Source organism: Dendrobates tinctorius, unplaced genomic scaffold (assembly GCF_039654945.1).
Source record: "Dendrobates tinctorius isolate UK_male_01 unplaced genomic scaffold, ASM3965494v1 ptg000082l, whole genome shotgun sequence".
In the NCBI taxonomy this organism is placed as follows: domain Eukaryota; kingdom Metazoa; phylum Chordata; class Amphibia; order Anura; family Dendrobatidae; genus Dendrobates; species Dendrobates tinctorius.
The window spans coordinates 2,527,924-2,553,017 of NW_027361750.1; the positions used below are offsets into that span (position 1 = coordinate 2,527,924).

At 47.9% G+C, this 25,094-nt stretch overlaps 1 protein-coding gene across 3 annotated transcripts in view; it reads left to right on the forward strand.

Annotated features, from left to right (window-relative positions):
- Positions 1-25,094, forward strand: part of TRPA1 (transient receptor potential cation channel subfamily A member 1) — a 255,109-nt gene that overhangs the window by 124,224 nt on the left and 105,791 nt on the right. For all 3 annotated transcript variants that reach the window (XM_073583844.1, XM_073583843.1, XM_073583845.1), the window contains one exon: positions 19,385-19,433. In XM_073583844.1, coding sequence (XP_073439945.1) covers positions 19,385-19,433 — 49 coding nt within the window. The remainder of the gene's footprint in view (positions 1-19,384; positions 19,434-25,094) is intronic.

The following is a 25,094-nucleotide window of genomic DNA, read 5'->3' on the forward strand; positions in this document are numbered from 1 at the left end:
TCCGTCATTCTGTACTTGAAACTGGCGAGGGGGAATTTTGGAGACATGATGATGTACATTTAATCATTTCATTTGATGTGTGGTCACTGGTAATCCAAGATGGATTGGTCTAAGGATATGGAAGGAAGTAAATGTTTGAGAGGTTCAAAACATTTACATTGGTGGCAGAGGGGGGCGTGAATCCTTGAAGTTGGAGACATGGTTCACATGGGATGATCGAGGGGAGCCAGAAATGGCTCTGGACCCCTCAGGTGGGCTTAATTCGGTCATGACAAGTAGTGGGACGCCCGCAGAAAGGTGCCTTGGTGGGCCTGTGGGTAGTGGTTAACATAACATGCCAAGTTGTTGTTTTTATTATGGTGCCTCTGAGCAAGTGGGGAATTGGATAGTGGTAATGCGACCTGAGCAGTCATGGCATACATATAGCGTGCTCACCAGACTTATGGGGTTCTGAAGACTATTTCTGTTACACTGATTGGTATATTTGGGGATAGGCATTGCTATCTAATGTTCATTTATTTTATGTGTTTTATAAAAGGCTGCTGTGGTCAATTAATTTCATCCAGTTGTGTCTACTCGCTATATTTCACTTAGAAATCAGGAGTTCAAGGTCATGTAGGGAATCATGGCTTGGGGCGGGAGGGGACAGAGAAAAGAGGAGGTAAGGAAGGGAATATTCTGGAGTGACTTGCCAATAGCCTTTTTAAAGTATGGGCTGTAAACCTGGAAGAGAGGCCATTATGACAGGGTTTGTGCAGGAATGTAAGGGGTTAAAATAAGTGTATGATGTGAGGAAAAGGAGGGGTAGAGATTAGGGTCAGTTTTAGATCAAATAAGGTGGAGGCCAGGAGGGGGTTATGAAAGCTGGGTATTTGTTTAGAATAAGTAGGTAATTTTGAGTGTTTCAGCTGAGATGGGAAATTTTGGTAACTATGGAATTTTTTTCAATATTGTCACGGCAGTGAGCATTGGGGGTAGGAGTCCTTAGAGTTGGAGATACCATTCATATGGGATGGCTGAGGGGGGAGTCTGCATTGGCTCAGGACCCCACAGGTGAACTTAATTTGGTCATGCAGGAAGGGGCCTTGGTGGGCCCGTGGGTAGTGGATAACATAAGACTCCAGGTTGTTTTTATTATGATGCATCTGAGCCGGTGTGGAATTGGCTAGAGGTTATACGACCTGAGCAGTAATGGCCTGCATATAGTAGACTCACCAGACTTATATAGTAGACTCACCAGTCTTCGAAAGAATTATGATGTCCCACCTGATAAAATTCACGCAGAAGCTATGGGACCCGCTTCAGTTTGCCTATAAGGAGAATCGTTCGGCAAACGACACTGTCAATCTGGCACTGAAGTACATTTTGGATCATACAGATGAACTGCACTCATATGTCCGGATTCTTTTCATGGACTTTAGCTCAGCGTTCAATACCATTGATCCGAATTTACTTCATAAGAAAATGGTAGCTCTTGGAGTCCCTCTCAACTTATGCTTGTGGATTTATAACTTCCTGACTGCCAGGATACAGAGTGTAAAAGTTGGACCATTCACTTCGGACACCTTGGTCACAAACATCGGGGCACCTCAGGGGTGTGTTTTGTCCCCGTTACTGTTTTCTCTCTATACGAATGATTGCATCTCTTCAGCAGACTCAGTAAAAATCTTGAAATTTGCCGATGATATGACACTGATTGGTCTCATCAGGGGAAATGCTGAAGACTTGTATCGGAGTGAGGTGGAAAGAATATGTGACTGGTGTAAAGCCAATAATCTTGTACTCAACACTAAAAAAACTGCTGAGATGGTTGTGGATTTTAGGAAAGATCAACATGAGATACTTCCAATCTACATCCATGACGAAGTGGTTCTTAGGGTCACAGAGACCCAATTCCTTGGTGTTATCATCTCTCATGATCTTAAATGGGGGAAAAACGTGGATGCTGTTATAAGAAAAGCACAACAGAGGATGTTCTTCCTGCGTCAGCTGAAAAGATATGGTTTGTCTAAGAATCTGCTGATCTTATTCTTTAATGCTGTCATCAGATCTGTGATTTGTTCCTCTCTGATAGTCTGGCATGGGGGAGCCACTGCGCATGACAAACTCCGCTTACAAAGGACTTTCAGAACAGCAGAGAGAATTATAGGTTCCCCCTGCCTAAAATCCAGGATCTTTATGATAAGAGGATTCGATCCCACGCATTGAAAATTTCATCCGATCCCTCTCACCCGGGACACTCCTCATTCCAACTACTCCCTTCAGGACGTTGCTTCAGAGTCCCCAAATGCAGCACCAACCGCCATATGAACAGCTTCTATCCACTCTCTGTTCAACAATTAAATCGTCATGTGTAGACTATATACTGTATCTGTCTTGTTAGATGTTACTTGTTGTATCTGTTGTTATATATTATGTTGCCTCTTGGCCACAAAGAATTCCTTGTATATATGTAATATGTACTTGGCGATAATAAATTTGATTGATTGGACTTATGGGGCATCGAGGACCATTACCCTTCCGTTGCTTGGGATCAGAGGCGTAGCTAGGGATTCAGCTCAGGGGGGGGCGAAACATCTGAGTGGGCCCATAAAAGGAGGACATTGGTGCAACCTGTGCGGCCGCACATGGGCGCAAGAGGTAAGGGGGCCCTTTTCTATCTCCAAAAAGGGTGCAATTTTGCATTTTTAGGAGCTCTTGGGCTGCAAAGGGATCATATATTGTTCTTGCACAGGGGCCCTTTCTGTCTGTGTCCGCCTGTGGCTTCTAGCCAGGTAATCATGATTATAACTATGGTGGTATAGGGGAACCTCAGGAGATGACCACCCTGTTATTGAAAATAAAAGTCTATTCTAAGATCAGCACTGATATTGCCGCCTTATGGTGACATATAGTGGTAGATACCAGTCCTGCAGGACATTTAGAGTTTACTGCACAGTTATAGATGGTGACTTACAGATAACGTTCTTTTCCAGGACGTCCACCTGACAGAACAACGGAGGACATCCTCCTCCTCCTTACAGGGACAGGAAAACACACGAGAGGTTAAAAGGTCCCGTCCCACCCCTTTTCCCTCTGCGTCTTTCCTGTCCCTGCATGGAGGTTCATGCGAGAGGATTGCTCAGGAGCTTACCAGAGGGCTCAGGGGGATCGGGCGGCCAGTCCAAACCTTCCCCCTGTCAAGACGCCCGGGGCCAAAACTTCCCAGTGGGGAGTCCCTCTGCCCCAAAGGCCAGGAGCAGGATGATGCTCCTGGAGGGAGCCGCTGCTCCCGGTGGGAGGCTCTCGGATCCAGGCAGCGGCCGCTGCGGCAGGTCGAAGGCCAGTTCCCCGCAGGCAGCTGGTTGTGTGGGCGCCGGCGTCACAGACAGAGCACCCTCAGAGGCGCAGGCAGGGCTAACGTCTGGGCAGAAGCGGTCAGCGCGATTCCCGCCCTATCGCGAGAGGACGCGCGTCACTGCCAGTGACGTCACGCGCCGGGTTTGAAACAGCATGCGCTTCAGAAGCCTAGCGTCTCCCTGGAATCCGGCGGCAGTAATGGACGCAGAGGCTCTGGCGAATGGAGGGGTAAGTGCTCCTCTCGCAGACTACCCTCCCCACAGCCATCCCAGCAGCCCAGGACAACTGACCAGACTATCCCCATCTTATATCAATAGGATAAGGGAACCCCAGCAGCCCCCCCCGACAGTGACTAAGGACCCCACCAAGGCCACATCCAAGTCGGTCAGATGCCCTGTATGCAGGGTAAAGCTGTCAGACACCCATAGCAAAACCCTCTGTGGACCCTGCACATCAAGGGTCATAAGAGATGAGCAGCCATCCCTCCTCTCAGAGATGAGATCCCTAATACGGGAGGAAGTCCAAGCCTCCAGATCCAGCCTCGCACAGCAGCAGTCCCCCAGTCCAGGGCCAAGCCGCAAGCATCTGAGGTGGGAGGCAGAGCCAGTGTCTGAAGCAAGCTCTATCAAAGGGTCAGACTTCTCGGACTCGGATCCAGATGAGGAAGGGAGATCCCGGCGGACAGGCAGGACCAAGGCAGAAAATACCTGTTCAGGCTAGAGGACACGGACGAATTGGTCCACGCGGTGAGGAACACTATGCAAATTGAGAAAGTTCCTAAACCACAGTCCAGACAGGACCTGATGTTCGGAGGACTGGTGGCTCGGAGACAGACTGTGTTCCCTGTAAGCGAACACATCAAAACGATGGTCCTAGAGGAGTGGAAGGAGGCGGAACGTCGACTCGTACTATCCCGTGACTTTAAAAGTCGACTACCCTTTGACCCCGAGGAAACACGATTGTGGGAGGAAATTCCTAAAATCGATGTTCCCGTAGCTAAGGGCACCAAAAAGACTGCCATCCCGTTCGAGGACTCATCAAGTCTCGGGGACCTGATGGACAGGAAGGTGGACGTTCTATTAAAGAGGACATGGGAGACGACGGCAGCCCTCATTAGGGCTAACATAGCAGCCACCTCAGAGGCCAGGTCCATGTTCTTATGGATGGGGCAGTTGGAGGAGCACCTATCCAACAAGACCCCTAGATCCAAGATCCTAGCATCCCTTCCCCTCATGAAATCGGCCACGGCGTTCCTGTCAGATACGTCAGCCGAATCAGTAAGGCTTGCAGTCAGGAACAGCTCCCTTTTTAATGCAGCTCGGAGAGTGGTCTGGCTTAAATCCTGGTCATGGGATAACGCTTCTAAGGCGAAGCTATGCTCCATCCCCTTTTCAGGCCTAAGGGTGTTCGGACCAGCCCTAGATAGCATTTTAGAGCTAGTGTACGACAAAAGTAAAGGTTTCCCAGAGGAAAAACCTATGCGGCCCCAGCCCTTTCAGAGAGGCCCCTTCTCTAGGAGACAGACCGACTTTAGAAGTCAGGGTAGGTACAACAGGAGCTCCTATAGAAGCTCCCATAGCCAGGGTGGGAGAAGCAAGGGCTCCCTTTTTGCGTCAAACTCAAGATCTAGGAGGCAATGACGCCATAGTAATCGGGGGAAGACTTTGCCACTTCGCAGTAAATTGGGCCCGGGTTACCCACAACCAGTGGGTCCTCAGAACCATTGCGGAGGGCTACAACATAGAAGTTTGCTCCCCTCCCCCCCAACAGATATATTGCCCCCACAGTAGTCCCGGCAGACTTCACCATGTGAACGGACCTACAGGACATGCTCAAGCCAGAGGTTATAGTACCAGTTCCTCTGACAGAGAGGGGAAAGGGACTCTAGTCCTCCATGTTCTCCGTTACAAAACCATCTCGCGAGGCCCAAACTATTATAAACTTAAAACCTCTGAATGCCTGGATCAGGTACAAGAGGTTCTAGATGGAATCAATTCGGTCGGCAATACATCTAATAGACAGGGACGCTGTCATGTGTACCCTCGACTTAGAGTGCGCACTATCAGGTCCCTATCCATCCCTCATCCCAGAGACTGCTAAGATTCGCAGTCAGACTACCAACCCAGACCTGCCACTTCCAGTTCCAATGCCTTCCATTCGGGCTGGCTTCAGCCCCCCGAATATTCACAAAGCTGGTAGTGGAGAGAGTGGCCTACCTGAAGTCAGGGTATCATGATCATACCATAATATTCACAAAGCTGGTAGCAGAGGTAGTGGCCTACCTGAAGTCAGGGTATCGTGATCATACCATACCTAGACGATTTCCTCCTAGTGGCAGGATCCGAAGAAGAGCTCATTCGAGACAGGAACCGAACGGTTACAGTAATGGAGTTCCTCGGCTGGGTGATCAACTGGCAGAAGTCAGACCTGTTACCAGAAAGCAGGAAGGTCTTCCTGGGAGTTCTCCTGGACTCAGGGGGCAGAATATTCCTGCTACCAAGAGAGAAGCAAAAGACTATTCAAAACAGAGCCGAGGACCTCTTGAAGCACCACTTCTCCAAAAGTGGGGCAATGGAGGTTTTGGGCCTAATGACGGCTTGCATTCCATGCATCAGATGGGCCCAGTTCCATTCGAGACCCTTACAAAAGGAAATCCTCGCAATATGGGACAGGCATCAGGCTTCACTCGACAAACCCATAAGACTGCCAGGTTTGGTGAAAAAGTCACTACGGTAGTGGACACAGCCCAGGAACCTGCAGGTGGGCGTACTATGGGCAACCTCTCCATACGTGGTAGTCACCACAGACGCCAGTACATGGGGATGGGGAGCCAACGTAGAAGGGAATATCTTTCAGGGAAGATGGCCAGTAGACATCAGAGACAGATCCTCCAACTTCAGGGAACTTTTTGCAGTCTGGGAAACCTTGCGGCGGAACCGGTCGGTCCTGAAGGATCTACATGTTCAAATATTGGTCGACAGTGTAACAGCAGTTTCATTCCTGAAGCACCAGGGAGGCCCCAGGCATCGACCGCTCCAAGCCTTAGCAGAAAGAATGTTCACCTGGGCAGAGGGAACTGTCCTCTCAGTAACGGCAGTCCACCTGGAGGGTTCCCAGAATGTGGTAGCGGACTACCTAAGCAGACAGCAGGTCTGCCCGACAGAGTGGGAACTGAACAAAGATTTTCCATCAGCTGTGTCAGCGTTTGGGGAATAGACCTATTTGCAAATCGAAAAAACTCAAAGGTCTCCAGATTCTACTCCCTGAACCCGGCGGACCACCCTGAAGGCGTAGACACCCTGTGCCACGCCTGGGAAGAACCCCTCTCTTGCGCATTCCCTCCACTGGCGCTCATACCGGCGGTACTCAGAAAAATCTGCGAGGACCGCGCGAGGGTGATAATGATCATTCCATACTGGCCGAGGAGAAGCTGGTTTCCCCTACTAGGGGCCATGGCAGTGGAAAGCCCAGTCGAGCTACCCCTGAAGAAAGACGTCATCCACCAGGGCCCGAACCGCCACCCGAATCCAGCAAGACTCCACCTTTTGGCTTGGATCCTGAAAGGGACATCCTGAAGGCAAAAGGCTTATCAGATCAGGTCATATCTACCCTACAGGCCAGCAAGAAATCGGTCACATCCGCAATTTACCGGAAAATATGGAAGAGATTCTGTCTGGACGGTAGCAGGTCCGACCTCATGGCAGGTACCCCTGACCTCCCCAGTGTCCTAGACTTCCTACAGTCGGGGAATAATAAAGGCCTTAAGCCCAGCACTTTAAAGGTCCAGATTTCGGCCTTGAGCTCCTTCTTTGATTACCCTTTAGCTTCTCATCCTTGGGTAGTAAGATTCATAAGGGCCACGCAACGTCTTTGCCCCAGGATTAGGCAGCTCACCCTGCCTTGGGACCTTAGCCTGGTCCTCAGATCTCTATGTAGGGATCCCTATGTCCCCAGCGAAGAGATGACCATCTCAGCTCTTACTCACAAAACAGCCTTCCTTGTAGCCATTACCACGGCCAAGAGAATAGGGGAAGTCCAGGCCAGATTAGAGAAGATCATATAATCTTGAGATTAGATCCAGCATTTATCCCAAAGGTAGCCTCTTACCAAACTATAAACCAAGAGAAAGTGTTACCATCCTTCTGTGACAATCCCCATAACGAAAAGGAACTGCATCTCCACTCACTGGATGTGACACGTGCAGCTATAAACTATCTAGAGGCCACCAATAGTTGGCTTATTGACCCAAATCTGTTCATACTTTTTGGGGGTAAGAACAAGGGGAGAAAAGCCTCTAAGCCATCCATTGCAAGATGGATTACTTCAGTAATCTCAGACGCCTACCGATCGGAAGGCGAAAACCCGCCAGATACTTTAAAGGCCCACTCTACAAGGGCAGTATCTGCCTCTTGGGCCGAGCGAGCGGGCGCCTCGGTTGATCAGATCTGTAGAGCAGCAACCTGGGCCAGTCTTAATACATTCTGCAAGCACTACAAGCTTGATGTACTATCTGGTCAACAGACCGCATTTGGGAGAAAGGTTCTCCAGGCGGTAATTCCACCCTGAGGAGGTGCTTTGGTACTTTTCATGGTGCTGTCAGGTGGACGTCCTGGAAAATAGGTATTAGACCTACCGGTAATGATGTTTCCAGTAGTCCATCCTGACAGCAAGGGTAGTTCCCTCCCTGTTCATGTTATATCATATGCTGTAATATGATTGTATCATTAAAGTGTAATTACTAGAGTTGAGCGACTTTTGCTTTTTTAGGGTCGCGTTTCGTTTCGTGAAACCCGACTTTTCCAAAAGTCGGGTCGAGCAAGATCGTCCGATTATAGGGAAAAGTCGGGGTCGTCCCGAAACACGAAACCCAATGTAAGTCAATGGGGAATAAAAGTCGGCAGTGAGAGGAGGACAGGAAACACACCTACAGTGCCCATTTGAATGCCAAAAGCATCAATTCTTCTTACTTAAGCTTGTCAACCTTAATTAACTTCATAATACAAGTTACGCACTGAAAAATGGGGGTTATTTGGCTAAATTTGTGGGGGGGAGGGCTGGCTGCAGGTTTTCATGTGCCCTAGGCGAAAGAGCGCCCCTTTAACAAATACCACAACTCATCATGCTCCGATACGGCAGAGAAATAGCGGTATAGTACAATGAAAAATACCTCACTTTTTACATCTCATGACGAGGCCCATCTATTTCTCCATACAAAATCATTGGTCCCATATAATGTTTGAAACAGTATATGATGAGCTCCACATAATGCTACAGTATATGTTGGTCCCCATGGATGAAGCTCCACTGTCTTATGGGCCCAAATAATGCTCCAAACATAATGGGCCCCATTTCTACTGCTCTACTGTATAATGGGCCCTGTAAATGCTGCTCCAGTGTCTGATGTCCACCTTTGGAATGTTCCAGTGTATGGTGGGCCCCATCTATCATTCTCCAGAGTATAGTGCTCCCCAAAAATTGCTGTCCCAACATAGAAAACAATCAAATAAGTCTCCTCGCTAGGGAATCCCTGTACTTGTCTGGACAGGTGCTGTAGCTTGCTTAACAGCTCGCCAGCCGTTCTCACGCCCAGTATGGATTGCACGTGATTGCACAAAGGTTAGAAAGGGTACCGTATCCCTGGATAACATGTATGGATAGCGTACACATTCAAAATATATGTCTATACAGCATAAGGCAGGCTCAGACGGTGTTAGGCCCAGTATGGATTGCACGTCATTGCACAAAGGTTAGAAGGGGTACCGTATCCCCGGATAACATGTATGGATAGCGTACACATTCAAAATATATGTCTATACAGCATGAGGCAGGCTCAGACGGTGTTAGGCCCAGTATGGATTGCACGTCATTGCACAAAGGTTAGAAGGGGTACCGTATCCCCGGATAACATGTATGGATAGCGTACACATTCAAAATATATGTCTATACAGCATGAGGCAGGCTCAGACGGTGTTAGGCCCAGTATGGATTGCACGTCATTGCACAAAGGTTAAAAGGGGTACCGTATCCCCGGATAACATGTATGGATAGCGTACACATTCAAAATATATGTCTATACAGCATGAGGCAGGCTCAGACGGTGTTAGGCCCAGTATGGATTGCACGTCATTGCACAAAGGTTAGAAAGGGTACCGTATCCCCAGATAACATGTATGGATAGCGTACACATTCAAAATATATGTCTCAGGAGGCAGGCTCAGACGGTGTCAGGCACAGTATGGATTTGACGGCCCAGATTACACAGCGGAGGAGCAGGGAGAGGTAAAGATTGCAAATGCTGGGGCCCTGGCCAAGCAAGGGGGGCCCACTCATGGGCGTCGGTACTGGCACTGGGCCCCTCATAGTACAGCGGTGTGTCTGACGGCGGGTGTGCACCACCACCGTCAGAGACACTTGATTGCACTATGAGGGACCCTGTGCCAGTGCCCGCGCCCAAGAGTCGGCCTACCCACCTGTCCAGGGCAACGGCACTCGCACGGTGTCGTGCGCTAGGTGGTGACCCCGGCCATGGGGGGGGAGGCAGCACAGTTAGGGAGTTTTAGAAAGTGGCATATGTTGATGTTGGACATTCAACTGATGCAAAAGGCGAAATAGGTGAAGTACCAGGAAGAGGTGGACCAAAGCAAGCCATTTTTCTGTCACCCTATGTGTCATCAGGGGAAGGTGGGACAAAATCCTTGGAAACCCATGCGTGGTTCATTTTAATGAAGGTTAGATCATCCACATTTTGGGTTGACAGACGGGTCCTTTTTTCTGTCAGGATTGATCCAGCTGCACTGAAGACTCTTTCTGATAGCACACTTGCAGCTGGGCAAGCGAGCTCCTGTAAGGCATATTGGGCCAATTCAGGCCAGGTGTCCAGTTTAGCGGCCCAATAGTCAAAGGGGAATGACCTGTGTGGGAGAACATCGATATGGGAGGAAAAGTAGTTTGTAACCATAGTTGACAACTGCTGTCTCCTGTCACTTTCCATCGATGCAGTATTACCAGTTGTGTGAGCGGTATTTGAAAAATCAGTCCACAACATTGTCATGAAACCCCTGTCTCCAACGCCACTTCTGCTGTGTGCACCACGAACACCTCTGCCAAGCTGCCCCCGGCCCGTACGGCTCGTGTGAGAACCATCACCGCTGCTGTGTGCTGGGAATGCCTCAAGCAACCGATTTACCAGAGTTGCTTGTTTATTAGCCAATATTAGGTCAAGGTTCTCCTGTGGCATGATGTTTTGTAATTTGCCTTTATAGCGTGGATCCAGGATGCTGGCCAACCAGTAGTCGTCATCGTTCATCATTTTGGCAATGCGGGGGTCCCTTTTTAGGATCCGCAAGGCATAATCTGACATGTGGGCCAATGTTCCCGGTGTCATTGATGCACTGCAAGTGCTGGGTGGAGGAGCACTTTCTGGCAAATCCACATCCCTCCAGTCACGCACAAACCCTGTACCAGACCTTGCCACGCCAACATTTTCACTTGCCCCACGAGATGCATCCTCCTCCCCTAAGTAATCACCCCATCATCCTCCTCCTCTTCCTCCTCTTCTTCCTCCACCTCGTCCAGGAGAGGTCCCTGAGCAGACAATGGCTGAATGTCATCAAGGATTCCCTCCTCCTCTTCCTCCTCATCAACATTGGCTGCAGACGCCTGCTCCTTAAGGTGCGTCAAAGTTTGCATGAGCAGACGCATAAGTGGGATGCTCATGCTTAGGATGGCATCGTCTGCGCTTACCAGCCGTGTGCATTCCTCAAAACACTGAAGGACTTTACAAAGGTCTTTCAGCTTCGACCACTGCACGCCTGTCAACTCCATGTCTGCTCTCAAAGTGCCTGGCCGTGTATCCTCCCACAAATGCATTATGACCTGCCTCTGCTCGCACAGCCGCTCCACCATGTGCAGGGTGGAGTTCCACCTTGTTGCAATGTCGATAATGAGGCGGTGGTTGGGAAGGTGGAGCAATCGCTGCAGCTTCTGCATACGAACGGAGTGTACAGGCGACCGGCGGATGTGCACGCACAGTCTTCGCACCTTCTGGAGCAGGGCTGTTAACTCCGGATAATTTTTGAGGAAGCACTGCACCACCAGGTTCAAGGTGTGAGCCAAGCAAGGTATGTGGCTGAGTTTTGAAAGGGCTATGGCTGCAACAAAATTACGGCCGTTATCACTAACTACCTTGCCTGCCTCAAGATGTACACTGCCCAGCCATGACTCAGTTTGTCGCTTCAAGTACTCGGCCAGCACCTCGGCGGTGTGTCTGTCGCCCAAACACATCATCTGCAACACAGCCTGCTGACGCTTTCCACTAGCTGCTCGATAGGGGGACACATCGTGTGCAACAGTGGCAGCTGCAGATGGAGTGCTCGTACGACTGCGCTCTGTGGACGAGCTGTCGCTTCTGGAGGAGGAGGAGGAGGGTCGAACGCCTACAGCCAACTGTTTCCTATACCGTGGGCTAGGCAGCACTGTCCCACCACCGCTGTCCCCTGTGGACCCTGCATCCACCACATTAACCCAGTGCGCAGTGATGGACACGTAACGGCCCTGGCCATGCCGACTGGACCATGCATCAGTTGTGAGGTGCACCTTTCCGCTCACTGACTGCTTGAGTGCATGGACAATGCGGTCTTTCACATGATGGTGGAGGGCTGGGATGGCTTTGCGAGAGAAGAAGTGGCGACTGGGTAGGTCATAGCGTGGTACTGCATAGGCCATGAGTTCGCGGAAAGCTGTGCTTTCCACCAACCGAAAGGGCATCATCTCAAACGAGATTAGTTTGGCAATGTGGGCGTTCAAACCCAGTGTACGCGGATGAGAGACTGAGTACTTTCTTGACCTACTCATAGTGTCTGGGAGGGTGAGCTGGACTTGAGAGCTGCATATGGTGGAAGTAGCGGTGGACAGGGCGGACTGAGAGAGGGTTGATGATGGTGATGGAGTTGGTGTTCTTTCTGATGGCCTAGAATCAGTCTTTCGTTGATATAACAGTGGGATTCCCTGACTGCTGTGGCCTTGCAACGACACCTCAACATTTGCTGCTGTGCTAACCGGTGGGCTTACAGTGGGGGAAACAATGTAGCGTTGCTGACTACCTTCGTTGTGATCAGTTGCACATGTGGCACTTGAGGTTTGGTGTTGTGTCCACGCTTGCAAGTGCATGCTGGCTAAATGTCTAAGCATGCAACTGGTATTCAAATTTTTCAGATTTTTCCCTCGGCTAAAGGTCTTTGCGCACTTCTTACAGATAACCTTGGCCTGATCATGAGGATTTTGTTCAAAAAAGTGCCACACTGCACTCTTCCTACTTTGGCAGACATTTTGCGGCCTAGCACGCTGTGATCTTTTGACACTCTGGACAAGCTATCCAGCAACTCTTTTGATGTTTGGAACCTGTCTTTGGAGTGCTCCGGGCCTGCCAGATAACAGCTGTTGCGATGTCGATGTCTGCTGTGGATGCTCCTCATCTGAGCTATTGGAAGCAGCACCCTCTTCCCCCAATGGATGCCAATCTGGGTCAACATCTGGGTCATCCATCACCTCCTCTTCTATGTCATGTGCACCTTTCTCTGTGTCACCATGTATGGTGGTATAGTGTGCGGGAAGGGGCACCTGAGTCTCATCAGGGTCAAAATCTGGCTCTGTACACTGCGAGGACAATGTAGTGCTCTGAGTGAATGTACCAGCAGAATCATCCATCAGCGGCTGTGCATCAGTGCACTCCATGTCAGATTCATCTTGGCCTGGGTAATTCACCATTTGACTTGATAATCCAGGCATGGTATGTGAAAACAGCTCCATGGAGTAATCAGTAGTATGGCCTGCGTCATCCTTCAATCTTGGTTGGGGTGAAGGACACAAGGAAAGGTGTGGTTCATGAACATGAGCCTCCAATGACGACTCAGTGCTTTTACTTTTTACAACTGAAGAAGAGGAGGCGATAGAGCTGGAGGCTGAGTCAGCAATGTAAGACAAAACTTTTTCCTGATGCTCTGCCTTTAAAAGCGGTTTGCCAACTCCTAGAAAACTAAGCGTTCGAGTCCTTATGTAGCCAGACGATGACGCAGGGTCAGCACCTCCTGCATTCGGTCCTATTTTGCTCTTGCCACTACCATCAGATCCACCACCAACACCATCATTACCAGCTGCCAACCCCCGCCCAATTCCACGGCCTCTTCCACCAGCCTTCCTCATTTTTGGTAGAAATGTAGACAAAATCCAACAAACTATATAGTAATGTAAAACAAGGTACAAGGTGTCTATAGGACAGGGGAGTTTTAGAATTTCTGCACACACTTGTGGACAGTGGACACTTGTGGATTGTGTGCGGCCCACTGATATCTGAGCGCTATGTGACACGCTCGATGGCACAGCTGCCTGTGAACAAAGTGACGAGAGGATAATGGAGATTTTGAATCTCTGCGTACACTTGTGGACAGTGGACACTTGTGGATTGTGTGCGGCCCACTGATATCTGAGCGCTATGTGACACGCTCGATGGCACAGCTGCCTGTGACCAAAGTGACGAGAGGATAATGGAGATTTTGAATCTCTGCGTACACTTGTGGACAGTGGACACTTGTGGATTGTGTGCGGCCCACTGATATCTGAGCGCTATGTGACACGCTCGATGGCACAGCTGCCTGTGACCAAAGTGACGAGAGGATAATGGAGATTTTGAATCTCTGCGTACACTTTTGGACAGTGGACACTTGTGGATTGTGTGCGGCCCACTGATATCTGAGCGCTATGTGACACGCTCGATGGCACAGCTGCCTGTGACCAAAGTGACGAGAGGATAATGGAGATTTTGAATCTCTGCGTACACTTTTGGACACTGGACACTTGTGGATTGTGTGCGGCCCACTGATATCTGAGCGCTATGTGACACGCTCGATGGCACAGCTGCCTGTGACCAAAGTGACGAGAGGATAATGGAGATTTTGAATCTCTGCATACACTTGTGGACAGTGGACACTTGTGGATTGTGTGCGGCCCACTGATATCTGAGCGCTATGTGACACGCTCGATGGCACAGCTGCCTGTGACCAAAGTGACGAGAGGATAAGGGAGATTGGATTGCTTTTAAAAAAGCAGTTTGCGGAGCAGTGGGTAAACAGCAATGCCAGCGTGTCAGGAAGCCTTAAAAGGCAGCCCAACAACCAACACCATTGATACACCACAATATAGCCTCCCCTTGCATTGCACACACAGTGACTTGTGTGTTGTGCAGGCCAAATCGCTAGCAGCAGAAGCAGTTTTTTTGTCTTCTTCCCTGCCTAACGCTCTCCCTACAGAATCAGCAGCAACCTCTCCCTATACTAAGATCGGCAGAAGTAAGATGGCGGTCGGCGTGCACGCCCTTTTATACCCCCTGTGACGCCCACCAAAGCAAGCCAATCACTTGCATGCCCTTCTGAAAGATGGTGGTGACCCGTGCCTATGTCATCACGTTGCCCACAGTGTCCGTGGATCCTGATTGGCTGAAAAAGAGCGCAAAACAAACTTTTGAAACGCGACTTTGGCGCGTAAGTCGCCGACCTCGTGGCCGACCTCATCCTAGGGTCGGGTTTCGTTTCATGAAACCCGACTTTGCCAAAAGTCGGCGACTTTTGAATTTTTTCAACCCGTTTCGCTCAACTCTAGTTATTACATTATCCATGCGGTGATACTTGTTAAATCACTGAGGGAAAGGGGGTGGGACGGGACCTTTTATCCTCTCATGTGCTTTCCTGTCCCTGTAAGGAGGAGGAGGACGTCCTCCATGGTGCTGTCAGGATGGACTCCTGGAAACATCATTACCGGTAGGTCTAATACCTATTTTCCCGTCTTTTCCATCTGGTCCAGACCGACATGTTGACTTCTACAGCCAGCACTCATCTGCCGAGATTACAACAAAGACACAGCTGTCTTCTCACATTTCCAGCACCGTTCACATGTAGAATCATGAAACCCTAGAATGTTCGAGTTGGAAAGCACCTCCAGGGTCATCGTGTCCAACCTCCTGCTCAATGCTGGATTCACTAAACCACCTCAGCCAGATGTATGTCCAACCTCTGTGTGAAGACTTCCATTGAAGGAGAACTCACCACCTCTCGTGGCAGCCTGTTCCACTCATTGCTCACCCTCAGTGTCAAAAAGTGTTTTCTAATATCTAATGTGTATCTTCTCCCGTTCAGTTTCATCCCATTGCTTCTCGTGTTTCCATGGGCAAATGTATTCCCAACCTGCACAAACTCCTTATCCTGCCGATACCCCAATACTGAGCCGCTGCTGCCATATGTGCCCCTATTACTGCACCTGCTGTGTGGTACAAAAACAGAGCTCCTCTTACTGCCCCGCATAGTAATGCCACCACTGTGCCCCTTTCATTGTAATAATGCCTCCTTTGTGCTCTCTAGAGGGTAAAATTGCCCCCTAGAAAATTTTAATTACCTGTGCCCTCCAAATTTTGCCCCTAGAAAGTAATAATACTCCATGTGCAACTTTGATGGTCACAATACTGAGAGCCCCTATAACAATAATGTTTAAGTGCCTACTTAACATTCAGTAATGTCCCCTGAGTTCCCCATGTATAATTCCTCTGTATGCAGTATGCTGGGCCCACAGCTCCCCTATACACCACATGATGATCTCACAGCTCCCCTATACACAGTATGATGATCCCACAGCTCCCCTATACACAGTATGGTAGGCACACAGCTCCTGTACATACAGTATGATGTCCCAGAGTTCCCCTATACATATAATGGTGTCCCCACTGCTCCTCCAATACACAGTATAATAGTTAATAGCATTCTGACACCTTGCAACGCCCGCACTGACAGCCCCTTTAATGGGAGAAAATTAACTGTATTCCTCCTGACAGCCTTGTTCTTCCAGTCATAAGGGTTGCACTGCCATGGTTTCAGTCATCGCTCTGTGTATAGAATGTGGTAGCTGTATCCTCATCCCGGCACTGACTGAAAGCCGCCTCAGCACCGTCTGCCACCCGGTAGTTACCCTATTGGTGCCCCTATAAATAATAATGCTTCTTAAATGCCCACTTAATATTTAACTGACTCCCCCTATGTAGAGTAGTAATAATACTACTGAAATATTAATATACTATTAAAATATCAACAAGCTCACAAGTAAAAAAAAGATCACTACCTCCCCCTGTCCCCCTCTCACACCCCAACAGCCCATCCTCTCACATGCACCCCTCAGTGCTGTCCCCCTGACCCCACAATACCCCCATCCTCTCACATTCACCCCTGTGCCCTGTTCCCGCTGTCACACAATACTCCCATCCTCTCACATTCACGCTCAGTGCTCTGTCCCCCCTGCCTCACAATACCCTCATCCTCTCACATTCTCCCCCTGTGTCCTGGTCCGCTGCCACACAATACCCCCATCCTCTCACATTCAAACCCCTTGCGCTTTTCCCCCTGCCTCACAATACCCCATCCCCTCACATTCACCTCCAGTGCCCTCTCCCCCCTCTCTCACAATACCCCATCCTCTCACATTCACCCCCTTTCCCCTGTCCCCTTTGCCACACAATACCCCCATCCTCTCACATTCACCCTCCATGCTCTATCCCTCCTGCCTCACAATACACCCATTCTCTCACATTCACCCCGTGCCCTGTCCCCCCGCCTCACAATACCCCCATCCTCTCACATTCATTCCCATGCCCTGTCCCTTCTGCCTCACATTACCTCATTCTCTCACATTCACCCCCAATGCTCCGTCCCCCCCGCTCACAATAACCCCATCCTCACATTCACCCCCTTTCCCCTGTCCCCTTTGCCACACAATACCTCCATCCTCTCACATTCACCTCCATGCTCTATCCCCCCTGCCTCACAATACCCCCATCCTCTCACATTCATCCCCATGCCCTGTCCCTTCTGCCTCACATTACCTCATTCTCTCACATTCACCCCCAATGCTCCGTCCCCCCCGCTCACAATAACCCCATCCTCACATTCACCCCCTTTCCCCTGTCCCCTTTGCCACACAATACCTCCATCCTCTCACATTCACCTCCATGCTCTATCCCCCCTGCCTCACAATACCCCCATCCTCTCACATTCATTCCCATGCCCTGTCCCTTCTGCCTCACATTACCTCATTCTCTCACATTCACCCCCAATGCTCCGTCCCCCCCGCTCACAATAACCCCATCCTCACATTCACCCCCTTTCCCCTGTCCCCTTTGCCACACAATACCTCCATCCTCTCACATTCACCTCCATGCTCTATCCCCCCTGCCTCACAATACCCCCATCCTCTCACATTCATTCCCATGCCCTGTCCCTTCTGCCTCACATTACCTCATTCTCTCACATTCACCCCCAATGCTCCGTCCCCCCAGCTCACAATAACCCCATCCTCACATTCACCCCCTTTCCCCTGTCCCCTTTGCCACACAATACCTCCATCCTCTCACATTCACCTCCATGCTCTATCCCCCCTGCCTCACAATACCCCCATCCTCTCACATTCATCCCCATGCCCTGTCCCTTCTGCCTCACATTACCTCATTCTCTCACATTCACCCCCAATGCTCCGTCCCCCCCGCTCACAATAACCCCATCCTCACATTCACCCCCTTTCCCCTGTCCCCTTTGCCACACAATACCTCCATCCTCTCACATTCACCTCCATGCTCTATCCCCCCTGCCTCACAATACCCCCATCCTCTCACATTCATTCCCATGCCCTGTCCCTTCTGCCTCACATTACCTCATTCTCTCACATTCACCCCCAATGCTCCGTCCCCCCAGCTCACAATAACCCCATCCTCACATTCACCCCCTTTCCCCTGTCCCCTTTGCCACACAATACCTCCATCCTCTCACATTCACCTCCATGCTCTATCCCCCCCTGCCTCACAATACCCCATCCTCTCACATTCACCCCCAGTGCCCTGTCCCCCCTCACTCACAATACCCCATCCTCATATTCACCCCAAGTGCCCTAGCCCCCACAATATCCCAATCCTTTCACATTCCCCCCCAGTGATCTGTCCCCCCTGCCTCAGAATACCCCCTCTCATATTCACTCCCACAGTGACCATGACGTGCATAAGCTGAATGAATTTAATACATCCCATCCCCACTTACCGATGTTTGCAGGCAGTGACTGAAGCAGGACCAGGAAGTGTCCAGTTTATTGCACACAGCGGGCACTAGGACCCAACGTGTCTGATACAATCAGAGCCTGCAGGGCAGAAACTGCAGCTGCTGCCAGCCAGAAAGCAGCTCTTCTGGTGAGACAACAGCACCGCACACTGCACAGACTGAGGCTCTGCAACCTGCCACTGTGCAGTCTGTCAGACTGGGGAGCCAGCCTTGTGCTGCTCTCTCCCTGACACCTCAGATACTGGCCATGTCTACTAGTGGGTCCCTGCATGTGACTGGGTCCGGGGCAATGGCCCCCTCTGCCCCCCCCAGTAGCTACGCTACTGGATGGAATATTTGGGGATAGCTATTGCTACCTAAAGTTCATTTATGCTTTGTGTTTAATGAAAGGATACTTTGGCCAATTCATTCTATCCCAGCCTCTCACCTTTACCTACACTATACTCATAAGGTGGCATTGTTTGAGATATCATCTATAGATGACAAAAGACCTTCTACATCTGTACATTGAGTTAAAACTCTAATTAGGAAATTCTGTATGAAAGAAAGTATAGAGTCTGCCTAATTTGACCCCCAATATCATAGCTCGGGGCACCAAGTGTGAATGCAGTGTGCACAGTCTCTGATCATGGTGTCATTGAGGAGATGCCATTTTTGGGTCAAATTTGCTAGGCTCTGTATTAGCTTCCACACATATCATCCTACTTAGATAATATACCTTACACTCTTTACTATATTTTCTTTATATACTTAAAAATGTGCATTGTGAATGCTTCAGTAAACCGGTGACCTGCTACACTTTCTAAAACTGTGTTAATAATATAAATGCTCTTATCGTGTTTGCCTCTATTAATTATTTATCTTTTCTCTTTGCATTTACTTTTACGCCATATGTTTTTCTCTTATAGATCATGCCTGTTTGATCACGTGGAGTTGGCACAGTATTTAATATCAATGGTAACTACATTTTTAATTAACTGTGTAAACAAATGAAATGTTGGCCGCTGTCTGCTGTAGTAATTGACTTTGTCAATTTACTGTGATAAAATAAGTACTTAATCAATAATGACATTAGTTACAGCAACAAATCTAATTCCAGCCACAACCACGAATAAAAAAAATCAATGGCACTGTAAACATACCAAAATCATATCGCAAGTAAATTAAAATCACATTTCTAAATAAGCTTTAAAATTCTGTACATCAATAACATAGCCCAAAGAATGAAACTTAACCCCTTCACCCCCAAGGGTGGTTTGCACGTTCATGACCTGGCCAATTTTTACAATTCTGACCACTGTACCTTTATGAGGTCATAACTCTGGAACGCTTCCATGGATCCCGGTGATTCTGACATTGTTTTCTCGTGACATATTGTACTTCATGTTAGTGGTAAAATTTCATTCAAATAACTTGCGTTTATTTGTGAGAAAAACGGAAATTTGGCGAAAATTTTGAAAATAACTAACATTTCCCACATGTTTACTTTACATCAGCACAATTTTGGAACCAAAATTTTTTTTTGTTAGGAAGTTATAAGGGTTAAAAGTTGACCAGCGATTTCTCATTTTTACAACACCATTTTATTTTTAGGACCACATCACATTTGAAGCCACTTTGAGGGGTCTATATGATAGAAAATACCCAAAAGTGACACCATTCTAAAAACTGCACCCCTTAAGGTGCTCAAAACCACATACAAGAAGTTTATTAACCCTTTAGGTGCGTCACAGGAATTTTTTTGAATATTTAAAAAAAAATGAACATCTAACTTTTTTTCATAAAAAAAATACTTTAGGTTCAATTTTTTTTATTTTACCAAGGGTAACAGGAGAAATTGAACTGCAAAAGTTATTGTGCAATTTGTCCTGAGTACGCAGATACCTGATATGTGGGGGGGAACGACTGTTTCGGCGCATGGCAGAGCTCAGAATGGAAGGAGCGCCGTTTGACTTTTTCAATGCAAAATTGGCTGGAATTCAGATTGGACGCCATGTCACGTTTGGAGAGTCCCTGATGTACCTAAACAGTGGAAACCCCCTACAAGTGACCCCATTTTGGAAACTAGACCCCCCAAGGAACTTATCTAGATATGTGGTGAGAACTTTGAACCCACAAGGGCTTTACAGAAGTTTATAACGTACAGCGGAACAATTAAAAAATCATTTTTTCCACAAAAATGATCTTTTCACCCCAATTTTTATTTTCCCAAGGGTAACAGGACCCTAAAAGTTATTGTGCAATTTGTCCTGAGTACGCTGATACCCCACATGTGGGGGTAAACCACTATTTGGGCGCATGGCAGAGCTCGGAAGGGAAGCAGCACCATTTGACGTTTTTGGCTGGAATTGAGATCGGACACGATGTCGCGTTTGGAAAACCCCTGATGTACCAAAACAGTGGAAACCCCCCACAAATTACACCATTTTGGAAACTAGACCCCCTAAGGAACTTATCTAGATGTGTGGTGAGAACTTTGAACCCCCATGGGCTTCACAGAAGTTTATAACATAAAGCCATACAATTAAAAAATCATATTTTTTCCACAAAAATGATCTTTTCACCCTCAATTCTTATTTTTCCAAGGGTAACAGGACCCTAAAAGTTATTGTGCAATTTGTCCTGAGTACGCTGATACCCCACATGTGGGGGTAAACCACTATTTGGGCGCATGGCAGAGCTCGGAAGGGAAGCAGCTCCATTTGACGTTTTGGGCTGGAATTGAGATCGGACACCATGTCGTGTTTGGAAAACTCCTGATGTACCAAAACAGTGGAAACCCCCACAAATGACACCATTTTGGAAACTAGACCCCATAAGGAACTTATCTAGATGTGTGGTGAGCACTTTGACCCCCCAGTGCTTCACAGAAGTTTATAACACCCGGGCGTGAAAATAAAAAATTTGTATTTTTTCCACAAACATGATCTTTTAATCACCATTTTGTTATTTTCCCAAGGGTACCAGGAGAAATTGGACCCCAAAAGTTGTTGTCCAATTTGTCCTGAGTATGCTGATACCCCATATGTGGGAGAAAACTACTGTATGGGCACACGTCAGGGCTCGGAAGGGAAGTAGTGACGTTTTGGAATGCAGACTTTGATGGAATGGTCTGCGGGTGTCATGTGCGTTTGGAGAGCCCCTGATGTACCTAAACTATTGAAACGCCCCACAAGTGACCCCATTTTGGACACTAGACCCCCCAAGGAACTTATCTAGATGTGTGGTGAGCACTTTGAACCCCCAAGTGCTTCACAGAAGTTTATAACACTCGGACGTGAAAATAAAAAAATCATTTTTTTCCACAAAAATGATATTTTTGCCCCCAATTTTTTATTTTCCTAAGGGTAACAGGAGAAATTGGACCCCAAAAATTGTTTTGCAATTTGTCCTGAGTAGGCTGATACCCTACATGTGGGGGTAAAACACTGTTTGGGCGCATAGCAGAGCTTGGAAGGGAAGGAGCACCATTTGACTTTTTCAACTCAGAATTGGCTGGAATTGAGATCAGATGCCATGTTGCATTTGGAGAGCCACTGATGTGCCCAAACAGTGGAAACCCCCAATTCTAACTCCAACCCGAACCCCAACACGCCCCTAACCCTAGCCCTAGCCCTAACCCTAACCCTAGCCCTAACCCTAGCCCTAACCCTAATGGAAAAATGGAAATAAATACATTTTTTTTATTTTATTATTTTTCCCTAACTAAGGGGGTGATAACGGGGGGTTTGATTTACTATTTATGGCGGTTTTTATGTTTGGCGGCTGTCGCACGCTAAAAGACGCTTTTTATTGTAAAAATAGTTTTTGCATCACCACATATTGAGAGCTATAATTTTTCCGTATTTTGACTCACCGAGTCATGTGAGGTCTTATTTTTTGCGGGACAAGTTGACGTTTTTATTGGTACCATTTTCGGGCACATGAAATTTTTTGTTCGCTTTTTATTCCGATTTTTGGGACGCAGAATGAACAAAAACCAGCGTTTCATGAATTTCTTTTGGGGGGGTGCGTTTACACCGTTCCGCGTGCGGTAAAATTGATAAAGCGGTTTTATTCTTTGGGTCAGTATGGTTACAGCGATACCTCATTTAGGTCGTTTTTTATGTTTTTGTCGGTTTTATGCAATGAAAACTATTTTATATAAAAAATAATTATTTTTGCATCGCTTTATTCAGCGAGCTATAACTTTTTTATTTTTTCGCTGATGATGCTGTCTGGTGGCTCGTTTTTTGCAGGACAAGATGGCGTTTTCAGCGGTACCATGGCTATTTATATGCGTCTTTTTGATCGCGCGTTATTACACTTTTTGTTTGGCAGTATGATAATAAATCATTATTTTTTGCTTCGTTTTTTATTTTTTAAGGGGTTCGCTAAAGGGGTTAACTAATGGGACGGTTTTATAGGGCGGGTCGTTACGGACGCGGCGATACCTAATATGTGTACTTTTATTGTTTGTTTTTTTTATTATTTCCAAAAAATGGATTTATTGGGGGAATATTTATTTTTTTTTTTTCTAATTTATTTGGCGATTTTTTTAAAATTATTTTTACACTTTTATTTTTTTTTTTACTTTATTAAATGGTCCCAGGTGGGACATCACTGTCCTGTGACAGATCGCTGATCTGTCACATCACAGATCACTGTGACAGATCAGCGATCTGACACAGGCACTGCAGAAGGCTTCCTCATGCCTGCGCTTTGCAGGCACTGAGGAAGCCAGCTTCCGCAGGCCCCCGAAGGCCCCCGTCGCCATCTTGGATTCGGGGGCCTGGAGGAAGGGAGTCCCCCGCAGCAGCGCTGCACATTGCGCTGCCGTGGGGGGCTCAGGGAAGCACGGAGGGAGCCCCCTCCCTGCCGATGCTTCCCTTTAACCCCCGGTACACCGCGATCGTGTTTGATCGCGGTGTGCAAGGGGTTAACGTGTCGGGGGAGGTCCGTGACCGCCCCTGACACATTGTGCCGGGTGTCAGCTGTGATAATCAGCTGACACCCGGCCGCGATCAGTGGCGCTCACCACGTGGGCGCCGCTGATCGCGCCGACGTACTATCCCGTCCCCGGTCATACGGGCCCGGGTACCGTGGACGGGATAGTACGTCAGATGGCAGAAAGGGGTTAAAGAACACCCTTCTGCGCACCCCAAAATATTCAATGCTGAGCTCCCTATTTATCACACAGCATGTGCATATTACGTCAATATGTAAGTGATCAAGTAAACACTGGATTCACATGTCCATCTGCACCGTTAAAGGGGTAGTCCATTACTAAGACAATCCCTTCTCACTCCGAATGGTAACCCCCATTAAAGCTTTGTCAGCACTCACATTCCCGGGGCTTGCGTGAGATTTTAGGTCACTTGAGCCCTGCACCTAATGCACACTGGCGTTACTTTTCCCGACCTCAGATGTATAAGAAATCAAAAGGGAGTAAGCGGTCAGCCGCAGCCCCGGCTTTCTCTTAATTATTTTTACTTCTACGATGCCAGGGTGCATTGGGCACAGGACTCAAGAGACAGAACCCCATGTGAGCCCCGTGAATGCGAGTGTTGATACCATTGGAACCAAACCAGTACGGGAGTTGAGTAAAGATGTTTAGATTGAGTAAGGGCTAGTCAAACACAATTATCGCAACTAAATGAGTGACAGCCCAGGACCCTTCTCTTGAGGACTTGCGATCCAGAATAGAAAGATGGAATGTATCAGTAAATGAGGGTGGAAGCTATTTATATGATAGAGTTGTGGCTGCAGGGTTATTATTTATTTGATAGAGTTGTGGCTGCAGGGTTATTGTAGGCTGTAGGCTTTTCTAAAGAAGTGGATTTTTAGGTGGTTTGTGAAGGTTTCAAAGTTGGGGAGAAGTTTAACCAATTAGGACAACATAAGGCAATGGAAATGCATGGGAGAAGTCTTAAAGGGTTATTCGCAAAAATCACAATGTGGTCTTATAATAAGTTACACATATATTTATTAATTTGTGCCAATGTGACTCATTTTTAAATCTGCCTGATTTTGCATGTATCACCCCCAAAAGAATGCCCTCCATACTATTTACTCTCCAGTTGCTTTCTGCTATAGATATAGTTCTCCTGGTTGATCATGCGCAGTGCAGTCTTGCTCAGATGACTTACTGTAAGAATTGCTCTGCTCTGACTTCACCTCTGACATAGATTCTACCTTTAGAATAAGCTTTATACAATTTCTACCCCTTTAAAGTACATTGCCTGCCTGATTATATGTTTTGCCATCTCCTGTAGATCAGTATATCTTCCCCCATTTTTTATAGATAATGTAGCTGATGTCTAGCAGAACTCTGCTCTCCTTCACTCCTCGACCATGGAACTTGTAATTTTTAGACGGGCAGAGTTGTGTTTGTTGGCTGCTGCTGACTAGAATCATAGAATCATAGAATCGTAGAGTTGGAAGGGACCTCCTGGGCCATCTGGTCCAACCCCCTGCTCAAAGCAGGATTCGCTAAATCATCCCAGTCAGATGTCTGTCCAGCCTCTGTTTGAAGACTTCCATTGAAGGAGAACTCGCCACTTCTCGTGGCAGCCTGTTCCACTCATTGATCACTCTAACTGTCAAAAAGTTTTTTCTAATATCTAATCTGTGTCTCCT